Source organism: Anopheles bellator, chromosome 2 (genome assembly GCF_943735745.2).
Source record: "Anopheles bellator chromosome 2, idAnoBellAS_SP24_06.2, whole genome shotgun sequence".
In the NCBI taxonomy this organism is placed as follows: Eukaryota; Metazoa; Arthropoda; class Insecta; order Diptera; family Culicidae; genus Anopheles; species Anopheles bellator.
This window is the reverse complement of record NC_071286.1, coordinates 23,733,446-23,758,608: the sequence shown is the minus strand read 5'-3', so window position 1 is coordinate 23,758,608 and position 25,163 is coordinate 23,733,446. Positions and strand designations below refer to the sequence as shown.

Genomic DNA, 25,163 nt, shown 5'->3' with positions numbered 1-25,163 from the left:
CCCCATAAAATAGAAAAACTAATTAAAATTACACGAATTAGGTTAAACAGTAAATTTAAGCATGCGAATATACAGAAAATAGGCTAACAAAGTATTATTGAATGCGGCCACAGCAACAGTGTTGCATTGTTTAAACCTTTATGAAGAATACTTCATTTTTTAGCCTATAGCTGCCTTCGCATTCGCTGGCCAGTGAAGCATTCATTTCGAGAATATTACAATGAGTCAACAAACGAAGTATGCATTATTTATTACTAGTTGACGCATCAAAAACAGCATCGCACAGCTTATTATCGTATGCAAAACGACAATGCTGAGACGATTAACAAACGATAAAACGTTAGAATCAAAAGTGAAAAGACCATAAAATATTAAAAATAATTATAAGATGATTTTTTATTTATTTAGTACATCTATCCCATTTTGCAATTTCTTCAAGACAAACTGGGCAATTTGTATCCATAAAAATATGGTAATGGCTTGAATAATAAAAGTAACAGTAAACTGTAACTGTTACTTTCCTGTATTACAGTAAAGTTAACTGTAAAAAAGAAATCACGACGAACCATAAAATGTTTAATTGTCTTCATACGATAATCTCATATGGTCTGAAGTTACAACAAACAGCTCAAATTTTCTTGTATATATAAAAAAATCATCTTCAACTCCGGTGGCACGCTGTGTTCCCTCAGTTGGAACATCATCCATTATTCATCAGGTCAAAACTTCGTTTTTTCGTTGTTTTAAGCAAGGTGTACAAATAATTAGGCTTCCCAACTAAACAACTCATCTGAGACGGTCGCATCGCAGTCTACAGATGCTGAAACTATCGGTGAACGAGCCGCAACAGCGCGAGTAGCACTATGACCTATCCTTCCTGTAACTCCCTTTCCACATAATGCCTGCACCGAAAGAGTTGATTTGAAAGTAATTATCTTTTCCCCCTGCAAACAAGCCCACAGCGTGTGTTTCTGGTGTAAAAATAGTGCCCAGCTAGCAGCATAAGCGGTCACCAGTTGCTACCTTTCCCGACTTTCCCGGCCGTCATTGGCAGTGGGCCAAGATTATGCTTTGCACTTAAACGAGTATCACTTTCGTTTCCGCCTGTCGTAGCCGCCCAAAGTCGATCTGGGTAGTCGGCTCTACCTAGAGAGACCGTCGGCGGCGAGATTTGTAATTTCATGATTCGCACGTTTGGCGTTTGGCCGTTTTTTGTTTCTTCTTTTCGGTCTTTCGCAGTGCAACCCACCGGACCGTGAGAGCTTTACGCCAAACGGATTTGCTGCATCGTTTGCTAGGTGTGCTCTATTCCATACGACTGAGCTGAACCGGGTCGGCTCGCTCGACCGACCGCTCGCTCGTGGACACCGGCCGCCAATTTATCATGCAGTAACCTTGACTGCAACGGAGAAGGAAAATGGAAACGAAGACAGCGTGCTGGGAAAAGCGCCAGTCTGCAAAGCGTTGGAAAAATGTTTAACACCAGCAGTTGTACGATGATAACCGGTAATGGAAGCCTTGCCACGCGACGTGTTGGATTTATGAAAGCATCTAAAAAAAGAATCTTAGCAGCCGGTTGCTGACGAGTTATTGGGAAGTTGAAAGTACCCACAAAGTTGGCTAGAAAATGATACCACAGCCAGTGTCAACTTCTTTAGCACAGCCATCGTAAGAACGCTATCTGTCTTCTCTCATATTCAGCAGATTTTCGCCACAAAATCGACCACTCAGGAGTAAGAAAATAATATGGAATTTGTAAAAGGCAGAGGGGTAACATATTTTATCAAAACTTAACGAAATTAGAAATCAAACACGAATAGCGGGTCCGATCGTGGATGCCTTTACAGCCTGCGGTCCGATTGTAAACCTGTGCTCCGATTGCTGAACGGTGTCCATCAACTTATCATCAAGGGATCGAGGGCGGGCTACGGCGTTTGCTACGAAAAGGTAAACACACTTTCAAGGTAATGCGCGTGAAAGCATTTTTTCTTACGCATCGCTTGGCAGACTTCAATCATAAATATCGGCCAAAAGAAATAAAGGCCTCAACCGATCCGGCTTTGGAACATTTTGGTAGGTGATGGCTTCCATAGTCGATGGTCTCAATGTTTACGCTGCTGTCGCAATAACGCGATTCCACGTTCACTGGTAAGCTTCTCCAATCAGAGGAGACGTAGAAAAATGGTCGGAAAAACCAATGGTGGCACTGCTGGTGCGCGCGATATGCTACGTGTTGTTCGCTGTGGTAGACACCGTCTCTATGTAGGGATTCAGCGAAATCCGTGCCACAACACGTCCCCGAGCACAAGGCCGGCTACTTGGTCTGTTTTTCTATTGAGTGTTGCAAGATGTTTTTGTTTACTTCACACAGTAATACCGGAGCACTTGTGAACATTTAGTAACTCGCACACGTACACATCACCGACCATACCACCTGCGCATGGGATTTCTCTCGTGAGTCGTGCCGCGAAGAATGCTTATCTTATCGGAAGCCGATAGCACGACGCACGACTGGCAGGTGGAGCAAAAAATGCGGAAACATATGATTGACGACAAAATGCCTTCCGCTAATGCCACCACCGCGTGATGTATGTGTATCATTACCGTGCACTTTCGTTTCTTCGAATTGAAATCTTACATCCGGTTATGTAAAGTTCAATCTAGGAAGCCGTATCACGTATCGGAGCACCCCCGGCGATCTTTTCGCTTGAGAAGTTACCCAACCGATCCGTGGGCTGCCCCTTCGGCGAAGCTCAGGTAACAATAACTGGTAGCTCGCACTGGCAGCAATAACGCACCACGGCGGATGCTAAGCATTCCCGCTTCCGTTCCGCAATCCCCCACTCAGCTTCCAACAGAGGGTATTTTAGAGCACACGGTTCGGTTCGTTTCGATGGGGAACAAATTGTGGTACTTGTGAGTGGTCGTGTCGCTGCCTAGCATCCTAGCAACCGCATGATAAACCATCGCGTTTTGCAACCACCTTCACGGCCGTGCTTACCTCAAAACGAGCAAAATCGTGTCGCTTCTGCTACTTCAAACTTCCACTATTCACTGTGGCGTGTGCCGTTTTTCTCTAACACGACACCCAATGCCGTTTCGGTGGTGCACCACCACTCCGATTATCTTACGGCATTGACACGCACTTTTCACAATGTCATCACATCGTAAATGCGGTAGGATAAACAGCGGTAAACCACCAGTATATTACACTGCTAAAACCTTTTAAATTTGCTCAAATGCTTCACCTTTCTCCACTGTTTGGCACAAAATCTTTCCGCACACCGTTCACGAGAAGCGAACGCCAAATAAAAGCTTGTTTGGCAAACGCGCAGAGCTGCCGCTGCGAATCACTCACCACAAGCCACTCATCCGATTGTCAAATGGCCGAGGTACACATATGAACGCCAAACACTGTGGAGACTTTTCCACCAAAGAACGCACAAACTCCGATCCTCCATAAAAACTGTATAAATGATGCCGTTTGAGTTTTCAATGAAACAACGGAGAGTGTCGGTTTCGCCGAACCATAACACAGCCTCTTAACCGTTGCCCGTACTTAAATTCAACTTTCTCCCCAAAACAATGGACCTCCACAAATCTAAACTTGTTCCATGTTTCAATCAAAGTTTGGCGCCCTTTTTGTGTTGCGCGACTGTGTGCGTGTGGTAGAGTGTCGGCCGCATCAGATCGGCATCCTGGCGTCCTGTAATTTCTTGTTCAGTAGAGTGTGTTGTGTTTTCCGTTCTATGCGAAGCCGGCAGATTTCTTAGGTTCGCAGAAAATGAGTGATGAGGAAAAAGATGTTACCCAGAGCGAGGAAGAAGAGGCCGACTTTTCGGCCAGCAAAGACGAATGGTTACCTTCGAAGTCGTCCCGAAACCGCGGTAAGAAGCGTGGCATCACCGTGGATGGGAGTGATTCCGAAGGCGACGGTGATGAGGATGATTCCGATCTAGAGGACTTCGAAGTGGGTTCAAAAAAGCGGAATAAAAAGAAGTCGTCGTCCCGAAAAAGGTGTGTTTTGGAGCCAAGGGAAGCGATCGTGCTTAACTTACGTGTCGGATGTCCTTTTTCAGGCCCACTCCTTCATCATCGTCAGCATCACGACAAACCAGTGGACAAGCCGGAAAAAAGAAACGTCTCTCACCCGGTTTGCGCGATCGTCTCTATCAGCAGTACAAAAAAGATCTGCTCAAAGAGTTGCACCCCGCCAAGGCTCCTCTCAACAGCAGCGTGATGGAAATTTTACAGAAATGTCAGTTCAAACGGAAACCAACGATTGGCAGCAGCGAGAAAAAATCTGCCGGCGCCGAAGACGATTACGATTCCTGTAGCAGTGGCGACGATCATCTAGTCGATGCGGAAAAGCTAGACTTGCGATCCACTTTCTTCAACAAAAAAGAATCCAAACAAGCGAGCGGCAGCGGCCAGGCAGCGGCCGCAGCCACCGCCACGGCACCGTATTTCGATGTGAATGCAGGTATGCAACTGTCCGATAGCGCCGAGGGTGAAGATGAAGAAATTGGTGAGGGTCCACTGCCAGCCTCGATTCCGAAGCAGGCCGCTGATAAGCTGATCAGCCACATTAACCAGCAGTCGTGTGAATTTATGAATTTTAACAATCTCGATCAATTTACGGCGAAGGTGGAAGAGGCGAAAAGGTTGCTGAGAAACTACCAACTGAGGGAAGCATCGGAGAAACGGCAGATGACGGATGAGCTTACATCTGCTTCCGAGCGGCACCAGGAGAGCATTTCGAACCTTCTGGCCCAAGGTGAGATGACTGACGGTATCTCGCCGTCAAAGGTAACACAATCCGGCGCTAGCACAGACTCCGAGTGGGAAGAGGTGGAAACTGGGGAAGCCGCAGATGAGCGGAACGTTGAAAGCGAACAGAACCCGGGAAAGAACGAAGAAGGCGGCTGGCAGATTACGATTGAGCTTGATAATGCACAAAGCAGGAAAAAACGTAGGGAAGAGCTTGAAATGGAACTGTACATTAAGCGACAAATTAATAAGGTGAAGCGAGCGAATCAATTGAACTATCACAAGGTTAGCGTGCTGTTGGCCATCGCCATTGGGCAACGGTTGAACCGTACCGCTGGCAGTGCCCGTGTCCGGGGTCTATTGTTATCAACCATGCATGAAATAGACTGTTCGCTAAAGGCGAAGTGGAACACAGTGAGAGTAGAAAGGTTGGCCGATCGGTTCTGTGAAGAATTCACCTTACAGTCTTCCGATATGGTCGAACCATGGACGGGAGTTGACACGCGTTTTGCGCTGTCACTAGCGATTTACACGCGGAAGGTACAGTGTGGTCGGGACTTTATACTACTGTTTCTGACATATCTACGCCTAGCGGGAGCACAAGCCCGTCTCGTATTTTGCGCCACTGTACCATCAAAGAGACCAGCGATGAGCGATCTTTGTCCCATGTCCGAGAGACAGATAAAAGAAAAAATTGAAAAACGCGTATCGGCTGGTACCGAAAAGGAGCAAGTTAAAACGGAAAACGGTTCGACGATTAAATCGACTTCGCCGAGAATACCACCAAGTAAGAAAGATAAAAATGGCCAAAAGTCGTTCGACGATGTGAAAGAAGAAGACGGTTCAATTAAACCGACAATGGAAAACTCGGCAGTACCGAAACGATCGGCCCGTAATGTTAAGAAAGCTGAAGAAATTTCCCCTCCTCAGAAGCGAACCACCCGAAAGGCACTAGCAACTCTCAATATACCACAGCTTGACGGTGGGGATGATATGCAGTGTGGAACGGGTCAGATTAAATCTCTACGGCGCTCGACACGCGCTAAATCAGCAACGGAAGCAGCATCTCGTGGAACATCCCCATTCGCCAAGCGAGAATCCAACACAGCGAAAGCCTTTCCAGGAGCGAAAAGCATTTCTACGTCGCAAACAACGACTGCAGCACGAAAAAAAACACTTTTTCCAAAAGAAACAGCTGAAACCGAGAAAACCCACCAAGGTGCGGGAAAACGAATTACTCGATCCAGCAGTCAGCAGCAGTCGCAAAACATGGATGATGGCACGGCCAACAAGGAACCACCGGCTAAGCGAAGAATCACACGACCTCGCGAACCACCATCTGATGATGAAGCTTTTGAAATACCCGTTCGAAAGCAGCAAAAAAGCCTCACGGAAACGATGGTCACGGTTGAAGTATCCAAATCCAAAGAGGACCATGCAGATCAAAAAGACGATAACAATAATGGCAAAATTCCGGTGGTTGTCCTAGAAAATAAAGCAACCAGAGGCAAGTCAAAGCGAACAACCATTTCTGCCAAGACACCTCGGAGAGCCACGACTACACAAAGAGGAGCACGAAAGAGAATCAGCGTTCCTGCACACAACTCGGATGCTGATAGCGATTTTGACGTAGCAAAGGTATCATCAACTCGTAAACCGAAAAGAAGCACTGCCACCGTGGCGAAAGCTAAGAAATCGCCCATCGGCAAGCGCAACAAGACGGGCGAACAAGGGGGACCAAATAGCAAGAAGATGGACCTTTGGATTGAGTTTTACTGTGAACAGTCCAAACGATGGATCACCTACGACATTGGAAGCGGAAAGATGGATTGCATCGATTATATTGTGGTGAGCAAAACGTAGATAAACGAAGATTCGTCAACAAAAATTGTTTTCAATGTTTCAAAATGTTTCCAACTATTCCATTCCAGCGAAACGCACCTAGCCCGATTTCGTACGTATTCGCCTGGAACCACGAGGGCCACGTGAAGGACGTGACCGCTCGGTACGTTCAAAAGTGGAACACTGCTTGTCGGATGCTGCGTGTCGAACAGAGCTGGCTCGATCGTGCCCTCGCATCGTTAATTGGACCCAAAACCGAACAGGATCAGCTTGAGGACGTCGAGCTAAACAAATTCGATGCCAATAAGCCATTGCCAAAGACTATCGGTGAGCTGAAAAACCACCCTCTGTACGCTCTGCGGCGCCATCTGCTCAAATTTGAAGCCATTCATCCACCGGAACCGCCAACGTTGGGGTTCATCCGTGGCGAGGCCATCTATCCGCGTGAATGCGTGCATACGCTTCAGACACGAGAAAAGTGGTACAAGCAAGGGCGCGTCGTTCGCGCCTTCGAGACGGCATACAAAGTGGTGAAGTGCTGGAAGTACGACCGACCGACCAACACGTGGCTGAAGGATCAACCGTGTGACATTTTCGGCCTATGGCAGACGGACGAGTACGACCCCCCGACGGCGGAGAACGGTATCGTGCCACGGAACGAGTATGGCAACGTGGAACTCTTTACGGAGAAAATGCTACCGAAGCGCACTGTGCACCTGAAATGTAAGTTATGGCCCTACTGACCTGGTGAAGTGATGTCGTGAAAAATTTCAATTTCGTTTTCTCTTCGTTTCTTACTCTCTTTGTAAAATATTAGTACCGGGATTGAATCGAGTTTGCAAACGCCTCCGGATTGACTGCGCTCCAGCACTAACCGGATTCGATATGGCAAAGATGCGCATGGTGCCTGTGTACGATGGGTTCGTAGTGTGCGAGGAGTTTGCCGAAAAAGCGGTTGAAGAGTGGTACAAAGAGATGGAGGAAGAGGAGCGGCGCGAACAGGAAAAGAAGGAAAAACGGGTATACAGCAACTGGAAGCGTTTGATTAAGGGGCTGCTGCTGCGCCAGAAGCTTCAGAACAAGTACAATTTTGATAACATGGCATAAAAAGACAGGCATTTAAAATGTATGTATCTTTGGAAAAGGGAGAGCATAGAGAGAGAGAGAGAGAGAGAGAGAGAGCAGAGAAAATGAGAAAGTTTACCATATTCATACAAGTGTGTAGAGTACAATTTTAATATTTTTTACAGTTTTAGGTGTTGGACATTTTTACTACTAATATTGCAGCCAAATAAACTTTTAAAGTTTTAGTATTAAACTTCATGACTTTTTGACCCAGTTCCTGTTCAATCTATATTATTCTTCTCCAAAACCATACATTGTTATCGCAACCATACAACCATACATTTCTTGCTCATTGTAACAAATGAAATTCTGCTTCACTTTCGTGACTCAATTCATGTCAGCTACACGTACCGAATTGGAGATAGCCTTATTTGACCACGAAACGAATGCTTCTTTAGTGGACCATGGTCACTGATAAGCAAACGAAAAATTTTTGTTTTCCGAAATTCAACAAAAGGCATTAAAGATAGCCTTATTGGTGCCGCTACTCCATCAAACCAGGCACAACTAATCTGCCACGTGCACCGCTGGACACGCATACATATAATATCGTCGTAAGCCTTAGCAAGACGTATGTTTTGTTTGCAATTGTTAGGTGAGATTAATTTCATCTGCCATTGTAACAACATTTCGCATAGAAGCAATGAAAACATAAGAGCATGCAGTACGATATCCGGCCTCTTTTGAGACAGACTGGAATTTTCGGAACTTTTCGCGATGCTCCTCAAGATTACGCTTCTCGTAACAGCGTTAACGTTTATTTACTTTTATCTTTCATGGTACCGTACCTATTGGGCGAAGCGAGGTGTTCCAGGCCCGGCACCAATACTGCTATTCGGAAACTTTCCCAGTTTTTTCGTACGCCATCGTCCATTTGTTGAGGAGTTCCACAAAATTTACGAGTTAGTTGTTGGCCTCGTAGATCTGCGACATTCACATATATTGACCCCTGTAATATCTAATTCTAGCAAATATCGTTCCCGAGGTAATTTTGTTGGAGTTTTCAACGGCCGGCAACCGGCAATAGTCTTGCAGAATCCTTCTGTTATCAACGATGCGCTGATTAAAAATTTTAAGAACTTCAAAGATAACGAGGTCGCTGATTCGATCAATAAGGAAACAGATCCTATTTTTGGTCGCAATCGTTTTGTGCTGAAAGGCGAACAATGGAGGCGGAAGCGCTCGGAAATTAGCCCAGCATTTACCAGTTCTCGTATAAGTTGGATCATCCAGCAGTCGTTACTTGGACTAATTCGTTTGTATGTTTCTCAGATGGAGGCCCTTTTTCCACTCGTAGAGGATGTGTCCCATCGCATGAAGTAATGCATCGATCGGAACGCGAAACAACCCATCGAGACACGCGAAATGTGCGCCAAATTTACGGGCGGCTCGCAAAGTAGACGGTTCCATCGAGTACAAGACACTGTTGGAATTGCCTTATCTCGATCGCGTGCTGAACGGTAACCTACACCTAGAACGGTTGTGACATCACAGATTAACGTAAACTATTGCCTAAATTGCAGAATCCTTAGGTCTTTGGCCTCCATTGGCTTTTCTATCGAAAGTATACACCGTACCGACGGAAATGGAGCTGTGCCACGGTAAAACTGTAACGATCGAGCAAGGAGTACCTGTAATGATCCCGCTCTGGTGTATACATCGCGATCCTGAATACTTTGACGATCCACAACATTTTAATCCAGATCGCTTCGCCCCGGAGGGTCTGGGTACTGCCCTTTATCGCGAAAAAGCATGTTTGTTGCCTTTCGGCGAAGGGCCTCGTCAGTGTTTAAGTATGCGCTTTGCCCTAATGCAAGTAAAACGCGGATTGTTTGAAGTTATAAGCAAGTTTGAGATTTCCGTCAAACCGCAACCTATTAAATAAGATTCAAAAACATTCATTGTGTGCTCAAAGGATGGCTTGTGGCTAGATTACAAACCCTTCGTATCGTAAAATATTCGTAAAAAATATAATGGAAGTCAGTATGTAATATTGTATTCTTTCGTAGCTTTTAAAATGTCTTGTATCAAATTAATAGTCACAAAACAGATCTTCATCATCAAAGTAAAAAAAGTCGAAGTAAATGGGATGCGAGTTTTCGACAATTAGATGAAATTGGTTTTTGAATTCGGTTCCGGCAAATATATTTATTGCCGATGCTCACACCACAGGGGTTTTAATCCGCGACGGTTTTACTTAGAATAAAACAAATAAATACTCTGTTATACCAATCTTACCTGAGTTCGATTAACGAGAGCTAGAAATATCCCGAAATGCAGATAGCCATATTGGTAGGGCACGATATAATCATGTAATGCATAAACACACCAAGGTTTCTGAATAACGATCGACGGCGATAAGACCTGCAAGTGATAACGAAAGATAGCCATATTTGCCACAACGAAAGATAGACATATTTGTAAGCGCCAAGAACTCCGTTGGGCAAGGTGAGGTAATTCTGGGCCAAATGTACCCTTCATGTGTTGTTGCAATCACAAATCACACATACACACATCGACAAATTTGATCAATCACTAGACCGCGAATAAAGCATTCATCGAATTTATGCGACGGTCATTTGGAACCTAACTGGAACTGAGATTACACTCACCATCGCACAAACGCGCTACAGAGCGATATTTAGACGACCTCGGCACATAGCCAGCATAGAATCGCGCAGTACGCGTCCAGATCTTCATTGAAACAGACCGCAGTCTTCGGACAACCGTCCACGATGTTCCTTACGATAACCTTGCTCGCGACAGCGCTCACGTTTATTTACGTTTACTTAACATGGTACCACAGCTATTGGACGAAACGGGGTGTTCCCGGTCCGACGCCAGTGCTGCTATTAGGTAACTTTCCCAGTTTTATTCTACGCAATCGACCATTCGTCGAGGAGTTCCAAGCAATTTACGAGTAAGTAATGGACGTCAACAGCCTCTTTACCATCGACTCTAATATCCTTCGATACCTAATTCCAGTAAATACCGCGCTCGTGCCAATTTCGCCGGAGTGTTCAATGGTCGGCAGCCGGCAGTGCTGCTGCAAAACGCTACGTTCGTCAAAGACGTGCTGATAAAGAACTTTAAGAATTTTCAAGACAATGAGTTTGCTGACTCAATCAACAAGGAGAATGATCCTATCTTTGGTCGTAATCCTTTCATGCTGAAGGGTGAAGAATGGAAAGAGAAACGTGCGGAAGTCACCCCAGCATTCACCACTTCGCGGGTATGTTTTAGCTTACCACTAACGGTATTGGCTTGGTCGTTAACACAATCCTTTACATCTATGTTAGATGAAAGCCCTTTTTCCTTTCGTCGAGGATGTGTCCCAGCGCATGAAGCAGTACATTGATCGTAATACTAATCAACCCATCGAGACCCGCGAAATGTGTGCCAAGTTCACGACGGACGTCGTGTCGAGCTGCATCTTCGCGGCAGACGCCCAGTCGTTCACGAAGGAAAAGGCCGAAATTCGGGAGATGGGCCGGAAGCTGACCGACCCTAGCTTCAGAGTTGTACTAATATTTTTGCTGATCGGAATTGTGCCCGCTCTTAAAAAACTCATTCCAATCGCTTTTGTGCCAAAATCGGTAGAGCGATTCTTCACCAAGCTGATGGAAGATGCTGTTGAGTATCGCCAGAAGAACCACGTGAAGCGCTCCGATTACCTCGAACACCTAATCAATTTGAAAGCCAAAAAGCAAATAAGTTCATTGGATATGGCGGCCCATGCAGTGACATTTTTCATCGATGGCTTCGAAACATCCAGCCTAGCGATGAGCTTTGCACTGTACGAACTAGCCCGGAACCAAGCCGTACAGGAGAAACTCCGTGGTGAACTGTTGCAGGCCCGTAACGATGACGGTTCCATCGAGTACGATACGCTACTGGAATTGCCTTACCTCGATCAAGTGCTGAGTGGTACGTTGTGTGTTTGCCGATTACGATTGAACGAAAAGAACACAAGAATTAATGTTAATCGTATTCTATCTTTTTGTAGAATCACTTCGCCTCTGGCCGCCAGCGGCATTCCTTTCCAAAGTGTGCACAGTTCCAACCGAGATGGAACTGTTCCATGGCAAAACGGTATCAATCGAGCAGGGAATGCCCGTAATGATTCCGGTTTGGTGTCTACATCGCGATCCGGAGTACTACAATGATCCCGAGTGCTTCAATCCGGACCGCTTCGCACCCGAAGCCGGGGGTACCAAGTTGTACCGTGAGAAAGGATGCTACCTACCATTCGGTGATGGGCCCCGCCAGTGCCTAGGCATGCGGTTTGCCCTAATGCAGGTTAAGCGGGGCCTATTCGAAGTCGTGACCAGGTACGAGCTTTTCGTCAATTCGAAGACACTGCAACCATTAAAACTAGACCCCAAAACATTCATCACGGCTCCTTTGAATGGATGTTGGCTAGATTACAAACCGGTGGCAGCATAGATAAGGTTTACTGATAACTGTTAACAGCAAACGATAAGAGACAGTCAGTCAGTAAGTCAGTAAATCATCGTTTGCAGAAACTGTTATGGACAGTTGACAAACATCCGAACTGCGTTTCACTGCAACGAAACTTATACACGTATCAGTTACCTCTATCATGGAATAAATATAACGTAATGGTTTGAAGAGCTCCATTTGGTAATGGCTTTATCTTCGAGAATCAACATGATGACACCCAGAGCCATCACTTTAAGTGCAATGGTAGTCATAAGTTATTTACCTAAGGGAAACAAAGTACAGGACGGGAGTCACCTACAATACCTTACGAAAAAGCTGGTCAATTAAACTCAATTGAAGTGGCCGTATGAACCGTGAATGACTTGAACGATGATGAGGCAACTTTTTCGACTGCAGCACATTTCAGTTAACACACCGAACTCGTAAAGGTTTCTCAATTTGTGAATTTTGTATTTCATAAAAAAGGGAAAATTTTAATATCACTCATTGGATAAGTACTTAACGTTGGTAAAATATTCTGGCTTTTTTCTCGAAAGAGCTACAACTTATCTCTCCTAGCTCTTGAGCGCGTCATTAATGTTTGCCAACAGCATTGGTTCGAAATACTCCACGATTACGCCATATGAATACGACCTTGAACGTGACCGGCATCGCGGTGCGGTGCCGGTTCAAAAAGAAGCAACAACAGCAATGAGCCATCACGAGATTAAACAAAACTTCATCAAAAGAGTTATATCATTGTGCATTGTAGAATCGGTACGATAATTCAGTCCAATCAAAATGTTCAATATTTCAATCACATTGTGAACAGTTCCGTTTTTCTACTCTCAATTTTCTCCTTTAGACAGAAAAGAAGTAATTTCCAGTAAAAATGTCGGCTTTGAGCTCCTCCGATTCAAATACGCTGAAATTCTATATATAGAGCAGCACGGTGGTCACCGATAAGAAACCAAAGTATGCGACTCAACATTCTGGACTGTGCCGAAATCTGGCACGTTCTCTATGTGTGAGTAGTGCGCTATAGAAACATGATTTACTGTTTACTCGGATCGAAAATGAAATGTATATTAAAAATGAAATTAAATGCAAAAAATAGCGAGACATTAATTATTATATGTCTATCAAATACAAACAAATATCCTTGTGAAAGAAGAGAACAGTGTTACAAAATGCAAAGCGCATTACTTTCGCGCCGACAATTAAAAATTAACTGACGTGTCTACGCCCAAACGAGACAACCAATACACCAACGCAGTGGCAGGTTGATCTCGTGTGCTGAGGTTAAGCAGATGCCAAAATCGTAGAAACATGTGTAGTGCGGTCTCACAGCTCTCCGTTGATTCCGGCTAGTCGCAGTGAAACCGCTGAAAATGATCCTCACGATAACCTTGCTCGCGACAGCGCTCACGTTTATTTACGTTTACTTAACATGGTACCACAGCTATTGGACGAAACGGGGTGTTCCTGGTCCGCCGCCAATGCTGCTCTTTGGTAACTTTCCCAGTTTTATTCTACGGCATCGCCCATTCGTTGAGGAGTTCCAGAAAATTTACGAGTAAGTCATTGCACCAACAGGTCATCGACATCCCGTCCGAAGATGCTGACCTCTTCCACATCCGATTCTAGCCATTATCGTTCCGGTGGAAACTTTGTCGGTGTGTTTAGTGCTCTTAAGCCAACGATTTTAGTTCTGCATCCGTCGCTCATTAAGGATGTGCTGACGAAGAATTTTAGAAACTTCGGCGATAACGAGTTTGCTGATTCGTTCAATAAGGAAACAGATCCTATTTTTGGTCGTAATCCTTTTGTGTTGAAAGGTGAAGAATGGAAACAGAAGCGGGCGGAGATCACCCCAGCATTCACCAGCTCTCGTGTAAATTGCAACATCCAGCCATCGTTGCTTGGGCTAACTAGTTCTTATTTTCCCCAGATAAAAGCGCTTTTCCCCCTCGTAGCGGATGTGTCCCAGCGCATGAAGCAGTACATCGATCGCAACCCAAAACAACCCATCGAGACACGTGAAATGTGCGCCAGGTTCACAACGGACGTCGTTTCGAGCTGTATCTTCGCAACGGACGCACAGTCTTTCACGAAGGAAAATGCCGAAATACGAGAGATGGGACGAAAACTGCTTGAACCGAGCATGAAAACCGTAGTGATGTTCGTACTGATGGGTCTTGTGCCCGCACTTAAAAAACTCATTCAAATCGCCTTCGTACCGAAACCGGTCGAGCAATTCTTCACCAAGCTGATGGAAGATGCTGTTCAGTATCGCGAGAAGCATAACGTTCAGCGGTCCGATTACCTCGAGTATTTGATCAATTTGAAGGATAAAAAGCAAATAAGTTCGTTAGATATGGCGGCCCATGGAGTGACATTTTTCATCGATGGCTTCGAAACATCCAGCCTGGCGATGAGCTTTGCACTGTACGAACTAGCCCGGAACCAAGCCGTACAGGAGAAACTCCGTGCTGAACTGTTGCAGGCCCGTAACGATGATGGTTCCATCGAATATGATACGTTGCTGGAACTGCCTTACCTCGATCAGGTATTCAACGGTGAGTAATGCTTTGGCAATTAACATGAACTAGACCAAACACAGCTTTTTTCATGATACTGACCCTGATTGTCACGCAATCCAAAGAATCACTTCGTCTGTGGCCACCAGGGTCATTTCTGTGGAAGGTATGTACTGTTCCTACGGAAATCGAGCTACACGCCGGAAAGATGGTGCCGATCGAGCAGGGAATGCCCGTAATGATGCCGCTCTGGTGTATACATCGCGATCCGAAATACTTCGATGACCCAGAGTGCTTCTTTCCGGACCGTTTCGCCCCGGAAACTGGTGGTACCAAGGTCTACCGTGAGAAAGGCTGCTTTTTGCCATTCAGTGAGGGGCCACGTCAGTGCTTGGGTATGCGATTTGCCCTAATGCAGGTTAAACGGGGGCTCTTCGAAGTCGTAACCAGGTACGAGCTTTCCGTCAACGCCAAAACGCAGCAACCACTGAAGCTCGATCCCAAACACTTTATCTTGTGTCCGCTCAACGGGTTTTGGCTAGATTATAAGCCAATACCACGAACAACTGAACTGTGAAGGAAAGCAGGTAACTAATAGATAAGATACAGTCGGTTGATGATTGATTCTGAAGAGTGTTATTCAAATCCGGACCCATTTCTATATAAGGCACGTGTCAAAAGACAATCAATAAAAAATGAACATAATGAGATATGCTGTTGTTGCGTATTAATTAGTAGATTAGGGAACACCCGTCAATGAAATTGGACTAAGGAAGGAAAGTAGCGTATGCATTGGGGAGTTCATCAAATCAAAGGCTTTCAGACTGAGTGGAGAACCTGCTGTCCTGATTACTTTCACAGGCACATGCAAATGGCGCTCTATCTTTCGTTAACCTTACTTTCATGTTCAGTTTGCGCGCGTATCATGTCCTTACGTGTTTGCACAACCGAAAAGAACCGCCGAAACGTAACATCAGCGGTCCCCGATGTCGCTTCAATTGAACTCAATTGGAATGATGCCCACTGTGCCGACGATGATGCTGCATTTATTGTGGCAACAGTAGAGCCGAATGCTAAGGGACAATGATTTAGCAGAAAAGAATGCAAGAATATGAAATTCTGTCATCAAGAAATTATTGTCGACTCCATTTACCAATTTTGCAGTTTTTCTTATTTTTGGCTTAGGACACGCACTTTAGTTGCTTTAGAAAAAAAAAGAATTGCTGAAAATACGGCTAGAGATTTGCCACATTACAGTGACTATAGCGCTAACCAACGGATGTTTGCCATATAGACTTCGAGCAGACGGTAATCTTTCCTTTTACATTAATTGCTTCCCATGCAACCGAAAGATATGTGTTAATTTAGCTTATACAAGAATGTGGTTTGTATGGCAATGATAGGTTTAATCGTTTAAAATACACCTTTGGCGGCCCCACAAAAATATTTTAATTCAATATTGAATTCCAATCCAATCCATGTCCTTATGTCATCTGACCTTATTTTGCAAAATGCAAATTTAATTACTTAAAATAGTATAACCTTGCGTTTCAGTGCGATTTAGTGCGAGTGCGCCAATAAATCAAAAATATTAAATAAACAAAACGACCAGTCACAGATCTATCATCAACGTATCGCCTTTGCAACGTTTCGTAATGTGGAATGGCAAAAAGTTATTACTTCATCTGGAAGAACGGGCCGTGTAGAAAAACTTTCACTGACATAAATATTTATTTTCACATTAATACACTGGCATGGTTCGATTCGCTAAGTTCACACATGCTGAAGGTTTGGTGCAAGTATCTGTTCGTTACAAGGTCCGCTATCACTGATTGCGCATCCAGCCGTTGCCGGAACGCGGAGCCGACTTTGGGGCATCGGTCAGTTCAAATTTAGCGATCGTTCCGCACAGAGGCAGGAACGATGATTCTCATTGTGCTCGGTGCCGTTGCCGGGCTGCTGGGAGGGTTGTACCTGTTTCTAGCCTGGGAATTCAACTACTGGGAGAAACGTGGAGTGAAAGGACCAAAACCGAAGCTGCTTTTGGGCAACCTACCGTACCTGCTCACCCGAAAGCGCAACATGGTCTATAACTACGAACAGTTGTACAAGTAAGTGATTTCTAATGTTGACGTGGCCAGTTGCTCAAATGTTTTGTCAGTGCAAGAGAGGAGATGGAAATGATTAGTGTCGGAGGATGGTGTCAAATTTTAATGTGTTTAGTGTAGCTGATTCTGCTCTTTTTTATGTCCACATAGTCCACAGTCCACATAAAAGTCCACATAAAAGTTCACATCTTTCTTCAGCGAACTGTTTCTGCCAATCAATCGATTACGATTTCTGTTTCGTCGAAATTTTTCTGCTCCTGATGTTGCTCAATTTGCAACATCAAATGAATCGTTTTTCTCAAAACTGCTACAACAGGACTTCTCTCGCCTGGGCCTCCAAAATTTACCCAAAGATACAATATTGCTGTGCTGTGAAGGTGTTCTCACGTTCTCAATGTTCTCACGTTCTTTTACGATAGTGACTACACAAATGAACCCGTCATCGGTTACTTCAGCATTCGAACTCCTCAGCTGCTAGTGAAGGATCCGGAGCTGATCAAGGAGGTGCTCAGCAAGAGTTTTCATAATTTCGCCGCCAACGAGTTTTCGGACACCGTGGACGAAAAATCGGATCCGCTACTGGCACGAAACCCATTCAGCTTAAGCGGCGAAAAGTGGAAAAATCGTCGCGCAGAAATTACGCCAGCTTTCACCAACAATCGGGTAATTCAATAATGAAACCATCAAACAAGGAACTGCATGAGACGTGTATATACGAAAAGTGACTTTCGATTACCAAACATTTTCTTGTGTCTGGATAGATTAAATCACTCGTGCAACTCATGGATGAAGTTTGCCAAAACATGACGAAATATGTTGTTGCTCAAACCGATTCTATTACCGGAGTAGCCAAGCTGGACACGAAGGAGGTAAGATCGATAGGATACGAATCTTGTCGTGTTGGCGGAAAGGTACCCTGTCATTCGTATTTTAATTCGCTCTCAGCTAACGGCCAAGTACACCACCGACGTTGTGGCCAGCTGCATCTTTGCTATCGACGCACAATCCTTCGAAAAGGAGAAGCCAGAAATCCGCGAAATGGGAAGAAGCATAATGAACTTTAGCTTCGTTGTTCAGCTTGTACTGCTGACGACGACGTTCATTCCATCCATAAAAAAGTTCTACAAGTTCACTTTCATACCGAAGGACACCGAGGCCTTTTTTATCCGCATAATGCGGGACGCGATTCGCTATCGGAGGGACAATAAAATCAACCGCACGGACTATCTGGACTACCTGCTGAATCTGCAGGACCGGAAGCAGATCACCGACATTGATATTGCCGGGCATGGGGTCTCATTCTTTGCCGATGGGTTCGAGACGTCTAGTTTGGCGTTAACCTATTGCCTCTACGATTTGGCCTCAAACCGCGACGTGCAGGATGCCCTGCGTAAGGAAATTATTTCGGTGAAACAAAACAAAGAGGGAGGCATGTCCTACGAGAATTTGATGGAAATGCCTCTGCTGGAACAGGTACTTTGCGAATCGCTGCGCATGCATCCGATCGTCGCAGTCATGTCTAAGCAGTGCACGTCGGATACAGTATTGGTCGCACCTAACGGTCAAAAGATTCCAGTGGAACAAGGAACTACGGTTGCAATACCATACCATGCGATTAACTTCGATCCGAAGTTCTTCGACGATCCGCATCGCTACAATCCGGAACGGTTTTCTCCGGCAAATGGAGGCAGCAAGGCGTACCGCGAGCGTGGCGTCTACTTTCCGTTCAGTGAAGGTCCCCGGATGTGTCTCGGTATGAGGTTTGCTCAAGCGCAGGTGAAACGGGCGATCGTCGAGATTATTGAAAAGTTCCAACTGACAGTAAACAGGAAAACGCAAGAACCGTTTGAGATGGACCCGACGAATTTCCTACTCTATCCAGTAGGCGGCATTTGGCTGGACTACAAGCCTCTCGCCTAGAAAACTAATTCCCCAAAATGATGCCTTCGTAGCCTCCTTTAGGAAAATTAAGTGTCCTGCGCCCCTTTTCAGAGCGAGTAATGGATAAATATTTGGACGAATAAAAGCTTGTTTTGAAATATTTGTTTTATTGCATTTCTTATATTTGTTTAAAACAACAACATGTTTTATAAATACGACCCGGTCCGTTCTTCTAAAATTAAAAAAAACAACATACTTATTGAGAAAAAGTATTATAACAACAATATTTGATAAAATAGTGCATGTATTTAGTAAACATGGCAGATTCGCACATTTGAGCGATTGCAGTTTAATCTACACACATCAAGTTGAACAGAATAACAACATTTAAAATCAGTCAACAAATTTGAATTCAATCTAATGTAACTCAATTAATTACTAATAGTTATTTGTTTTGTTGCAAATACATTTCCCTTATATAATTGATAAGTAGAGTATCGAAGCTCTTCTATAAGACGTTTTTTGATTAGTACGATATACGATATTGTACGATATTTGTTCAGTCAAACATTTGCTGCTGAATAAGGGTTTTAATAATAATAAGGGAATAAGGGAATAAGGAATTGCTATTGAAACTTTCAAATCAACATTTACACAACTTCATCAGAGAAAAAAGAATTCAAGCAAACATCCCGAAGAAAAGTGCATCGTTATCGCAGCCTACCTAGTAGGTCGTTTTAGACACAACGATACCATCAAATGTATTCGCCCCTTTAAATTGACCACAACGACCTAGTCAAAATCAACGTTAATTGATTCGAATGGCCTATGCATCTGCTGGGTGCACAACCCGGTACAGTTCCAGCCGTTCATCGACGTGTAACCCAAGTAACGATCGGAATCGAATATGATCGTCGAATGGAAACCCCGGCGATCAGAAATCACACCCGCCTTCACCAACAATCGGGTAGTTTCGTCGATTTTTTTGCGTTGTTTGATTGAATTTTTTTCAATTACTTATTGATTTCGGTTATGTTTAGATTAAAGCAGTCGTTCATCTCATGGATGAGGTTTACCAGCGGATGACGAATACGAATACGTGAATAATGAAACTGATCGAAACACCGGGGTTGCCACATTGGACACCAAAGAGGTACAGTATGAGGAGTGGCGCAAGTATCTACACTAACGTATGCGCCTTAATGTTTCCACTAGCTTACAAATAAATATACTACGGACGTTGTGGCCAGCTGCATGTTTGCCATCAACGGCGAATCGTTCGAGAAGGAAAACTCAGAAATTCGCGAGATGGGCAAGCGCATTATGAGCTTTAACTTTGTTGTCCAGCTGGCTCTCCTTATAGCAGCCTTCTGTACGTCGTTCACGCGATTCTACAAGTTCACTTTCATCCCGACTACTTCAAGACTACGGAAGAATTCTTCATCCGTATTATGCGAGATGCGATTCGCTATCGAAAAGACAATGAAGTAAACCGAACGGACTATCTGGACCATCTGCTACAACCGGAACCGGAGCAGATCACCGACATCGACATGACTGGACACGCTGTATCGTTTTTCCTGGATGGCGTAGAAACGTCTAGCTTCGTACTGACCTACTGTCTGTATGATTTGGCGTCCAATCCTCACATACAGGATAGACTACGAGCCGAAATCCGTTCGATTAAGCAGACAAAACAGGACAATATTTCGTACGAGAGTTTGATGGAAATGACAATGCTGGAGCAGATCGTTTGCGAATCGCTCCGTGGGCATCCCTTAATTTCCGTGCTTCGTAAACGATGCACCGCCGACACAACGTTGATTGGACCAAAGGATCGCAAAATAGTGGTTAAAAAAGGGCTGACGGTCGTTTTGCCATACTATTCGACCAGTTTTGATCCCAAATATTAGTGTATAGAGCGTGGCGTATATTTTCCGTTTGGAGACGGTCCCCAAATGTGCCTAGGCATGAGGTTCGCACAAGCGCAAATTAAACGGGTAATCATTGAAATTATTGAGAATTTCCCATTGACAGTAAACCGGAAAACCCAAGAACCGCTTGAGATGGACCCAAAAATGTTCATACTTATGCCGAAAGGAAGCATTTGCCTCGATTATAAAACCATTCCTTAGGTTAGAAATCGGCTTCAATTTTATGAATTAAAATCGATGTGCACTAAAATCATTTGGTAGTATTCTGTATTTTAGAGTTTTTTTCTTGATTTTGGCATTACAACGAACGTTCAGCGTTCAGAAACATAGAATTTTATTTCAAACTTCAGGTTTAACTTCAGGATCAGCCTTTCGACTCACAGTCGAGTAAATCAACACAAACGACACAAACGAATGAGTAAATTAAATTAAAAGCACTCCACCCTCTGGTCTACTGACTAAGGTTGTCGAAATTGTACTTATTTTGCAGCCTCTGGCGTATCAGCAGGCCCTTAATCAGCCGCTTCCAATTGCCGTAAACACGTTTCTCGTACTTCTCGCGAGCCCGTTGCTGCTCCTGATGCCAAGCGTCCACCACCAAATCGCGGTTCTCTTCGCACACAACGAACCCATCGTACACCGCATGATTGCTGCCACCGTGAAAATCGAACCCGGTAACTGCATGTGCGCAGTCGATGTGCAATTTTTTGCATATACGATTCAGGGCAGACACTAGCAGAAAAAAGAAAAAAAACCTCAAATAGGATGTTAAATATGGCATGGTTACGTGCAACATAAGTAAACGGGACGTACAGCGAAGATGAACAGTTTTCTTCGGCAACATGCAAGGTTTGAAGAGTTCCACGTTGCCGTATGCGTTGCGCGGAACAATGCCATTTTCTGCCGTCGGTGGATCGTATTCCTCCGTTTGCCATAGGCCAAACAGTTCCAAAGGCTGCGACGGTAACATTTGACCGGAAGACTGCAAGAAAAGCCGTGATTCAAAATTTCCGAATAATTGCGAATAGCATACACGTACCCTGTCGTACTTGGGACGGCCGGAAACTATTTTGTACGGCGCTTCGAACAACTTCACGGTTCGAGCCTGCTTTAGCCAGGTTTCGCGTGCGCGAAGTGTGTGAACGCATTCTCGCGCGTAAACCGGTTCCTTCGTCGAGGTGAAGCCAAGTGTTGGAGCATCCGGTGGATAGATTGCTTCAAACTTGAGCAGATGACGTTCCAATGCAAAATATGGATGACACTTGAATTTGGATATTGTGTTCGGTAGCGGACGCTCCTCCAGTATGCGATTCAGCTCGCGATCCTCAACGGTGTCGCGTGCGCTCTTATCACCGCGAAACTGCAGAAGCGTGTTGTCCATCCACGGTTGCATTATGCGCAACTTCTGTGTTACAGTTGAATACTGAGCACAGTAGCGTGCGGATACATCCTTAATCGAACCATCGTTATTCCATGCCAGAACGTACAACATTGGACTGGATGCGTGCTGAACAATTTCTTCTACACACTGTAGTTTACCACAGAGTACATCCATGGGTATCCAGCGTTCTTCTTCCTCGGCGAACGCTTCAACCCACTCGTTGATCGCTTCAGAACCTTTGCAGGTTCCATCAGCGGTCGCTTTTGCTCGATGTTGCTCATCGTCCGAGGAAAGAACACGGCGATCGAGTGCGCGCTTGGTTTTTGCACTAAGCCTTTCTATTTTAACGATCTTTGATCCAGGGGATGGTTGCCAAGGTTGAGTGGCTCCATCCAAGCTACACTTTGTTTGGATGCCCGATGGGTTGGCACTATTGATAGAAGCTTGATTCGATATTTTGTCATAATCTTTTCGAACCATTGTAGACGTGGAGGGTTTCGCAGGTACCGGCGGGACCTTTTTTACTCTGTTACTTTCCTCAGATTTCCTTCCCGCCTCTGTTTTCGTAGAAACCTAGAAGTAGGGAACGAGTTGGTATCTTTGATCATTTGAGCAAAAATACTTGAACCGAACTTGCCTCAGAAGTGACTGTCTTTTGAGACATTCCTTGCAACGGTTGTTTCCGTGTGTTCCTCGGAGAATTATTGACTTCCGGATAAACTGCTACTGTACCACCATGAATTCCGTTCTCTCTCGCTGATCTGTTGTCGTCGTTCTGCTTCCCCAGTTGCTGTTTCGTATTTTTTCTGGGCTGTCTTTTGCTTTCCTTGACTCCATCATCGGCCCCATCAAGCTGAGGTAGAACCACTGGAGATGATTTACGCTTCCTGCATGTAAGTCCGCTTGCACCCGCATTCTTCGCGACACTATAATCATGATCATGCTCAGAATTGTCCTGTGTGTCTTCCAAACTTTTTTTCTTTTTCGCACCGTTCTTAGCAGGTACCTTGAGCAATTCCGAAGTAGGAACCAGTTTCGGTGCCACTTGTAGCGAAAGTACCAACCGGCACTGGATGCCAATGGAGCGGAGCACTATGATGAACAGATAAACAAAGTCCCGCTTGCAGTTGGCCATTTGAGAGATTAACTGCAAGCGAAGTGTTTGCGGTAACGTAAGACGCTTCCAGCTGCGACAAAACACGCGTGTATCTTTTAGCGTAACAATTTCCCGGAAGAATGTCATGATTTGCTCGAGGTATTGAAGATTCGTTCGGCCCTTCGGATAGCATCGGTTGGACGGTATCAATCCGTTGCCGATCGTCAGCAGTGTTGGGTCATTGAGCATACGGTTAGCGTAATTCCCGTGTGCAATGCCCATGATGATCGTCATTTTGTGCAGTACGAGCTGATCATCGCGTTTGTCGCGGTTGATCTTGCGTTTGATGCAAGCATCCATATCTACTTCGGCAGATTTTCGCTTCTTCCTAGTAGTGGCTTCCGGATTGAGTGTTATCTGTACCGTATTCGGAACAGGAGTGCTAGCCTGTTCGTTCTCTTCCACCTCTTCCCAATCGGAATCGGATTCTGCAACTTTCTTACTCTTCCGTCCACCTTCCGGAGCCTTTTTGTGTGCAACAGGTTGCTCGGTAGCAGTGTGTTTCGCTTCACCCAGTGCCAGCAAATTGGAAACATCCTGTGCGCTGCCGCTAGCTGCTTCGGAGAACTGCTTTTGCTGCTGCTGCATCGCTGCGCTCTGCAGATTACTTTTAGCCATTTCAATAGTTTGAGTAAATTTCTGGAAATTCACGTACGACGTTGACATTTCGTTGATTTTACTGATCAATTCTTTGCCCCCTTTTTCTTTCTTCATGCCATGGTGAAACTGTTCGATAGCGTCGCCAGCCTGATCATCACTTTCAGCCTCAGAACTATCGGAAAGCTGACCAATACCGGCATTGCAATCGAAAAATGGAACCACATCGTGGCCGCTCATCGCACTTTGCGTTTGTATTGCAGATACTCTATCGAAAAATTTGGAACTGAAATCCAGCTTTGCCGGATCGACCAGGTGCTCATCGCCGCTACTGTCGGATTCATATCCATCATATCCAACAGCCCGATTTACCGAACTTGGCCTGTTCTTCGATGTTTGTGTCAAGGTCAATATGTTTCTAAAACAATGACAAATACGGCATAAAGCATAGAAAGTAATAATCTCCAACGGGAAACAATATTCAAAATAGTTTTACGGTGTCACGCACACCTTTCACAGGTTAATAGGAGGATCAGAATTTGAACCAAGGTTGCATGGAATTCAAAAACCCGAATTAAACCGGTTTCTTCTGGCCCTTACCTTTTCTTGGCTGCGATTCCTCTGCGAGTTTTTCTGTTTTTTGTGCGACCTTCGTAAAGTTCTTTCTCGCAATCGCTGTCGGAACCACTGCTAGTTTCGCAAGTTTCGGTTTTCTCATCCTTAGATTTGGCCGGCAACCATTCCTCTTCAATGGTGGAGGAATCGCCGGCATCACCCTCAGACATTAACACATCGCTCATCTCGAAGACCAAGGTAAGTCTCCTATCAACAGTCTATTGCCAATGCAGGAATAAGTATTTTCAACACGTTTTTCACGGCACAAAACAAGTCCAAACTTGTCCGAACAATGCAGGACACAATTGTGCCAGTTTGTAAACACACACTATGCTGTCAGCTGTCAGTTTGCTTCGCGGCATTAAAATTAACAAAACGCAGAGTTACGCAGTGTGACTGCGGGGCCAGACGAAGCGCAACGTAACATTTTTGGCATTTCAGATTAATGGCAAACTGCTGCGCTCCTGTCAAAACGTTTATGTGTCAGCCGACCGCAAATTCGACCGCAAAACCCGTTAGCAAACGCTTTGTATACAAACAGAGGATAATATAAGTTCTTATTTGCTGGTATAGCGACAAAATAGAAAAAACAGAAAAAAATATTCAGAAATCATTTTATTTCTCTTCTGTTTCTGTTTTCTCGGACAAAAAACACGAATGTAAACACGTTTGACATCTTGTTTTTATTTTTGCTGCCACACGAAGAGCAAACGAAATGACGTTTTTGTGGTCCGACTTGCGCTTCGTCTGGCCTCGCAGTGAGCGCTTGAT

At 44.8% G+C, this 25,163-nt stretch overlaps 4 protein-coding genes and 1 pseudogene across 4 annotated transcripts; 4 read left to right on the top strand and 1 right to left on the bottom strand.

The window, feature by feature from the left end:
• Positions 1 to 3,784: 3,784 nt before the first annotated feature.
• On the top strand, positions 3,785 to 7,719 carry LOC131207220 (DNA repair protein complementing XP-C cells homolog). Its single transcript, XM_058199830.1, has 5 exons — positions 3,785 to 4,019; positions 4,103 to 5,912; positions 6,390 to 6,618; positions 6,702 to 7,335; positions 7,430 to 7,719. The coding sequence occupies exons 1-5, from the start codon at positions 3,785 to 3,787 to the stop codon at positions 7,717 to 7,719; spliced, it is 3,198 nt and encodes a 1,065-aa protein (XP_058055813.1).
• A 2,732-nt stretch (positions 7,720 to 10,451) lies between these two features.
• On the top strand, positions 10,452 to 15,297 carry LOC131207219 (uncharacterized). The gene is made up of 9 exons (XM_058199829.1): positions 10,452 to 10,657; positions 10,723 to 10,969; positions 11,037 to 11,664; positions 11,744 to 12,171; positions 13,050 to 13,056; positions 13,552 to 13,756; positions 13,828 to 14,074; positions 14,132 to 14,759; positions 14,846 to 15,297. Exons 1-9 carry the CDS (start codon positions 10,473 to 10,475, stop codon positions 15,295 to 15,297), a joined length of 3,027 nt encoding a protein of 1,008 aa, XP_058055812.1. The 5' UTR covers positions 10,452 to 10,472.
• Positions 15,298 to 16,621: 1,324 nt separating this feature from the next.
• LOC131211769 (probable cytochrome P450 28a5) lies at positions 16,622 to 18,871 on the top strand. The gene is made up of 4 exons (XM_058205374.1): positions 16,622 to 16,831; positions 17,248 to 17,491; positions 17,590 to 17,697; positions 17,774 to 18,871. Exons 1-4 carry the CDS (start codon positions 16,644 to 16,646, stop codon positions 18,746 to 18,748), a joined length of 1,515 nt encoding a protein of 504 aa, XP_058061357.1. The 5' UTR covers positions 16,622 to 16,643; the 3' UTR covers positions 18,749 to 18,871.
• Positions 18,872 to 19,616: 745 nt separating this feature from the next.
• Positions 19,617 to 20,844, top strand: LOC131207218 (probable cytochrome P450 28a5; annotated as a pseudogene).
• Positions 20,845 to 21,007: 163 nt separating this feature from the next.
• On the bottom strand, positions 21,008 to 24,577 carry LOC131207217 (DNA repair protein complementing XP-C cells homolog). The gene is given in 5 exon segments (XM_058199827.1): positions 21,008 to 21,375; positions 21,457 to 21,625; positions 21,683 to 22,597; positions 22,662 to 24,195; positions 24,378 to 24,577. Coding segments are annotated over 5 exon segments (3,186 nt in total).
• Positions 24,578 to 25,163: the final 586 nt, after the last annotated feature.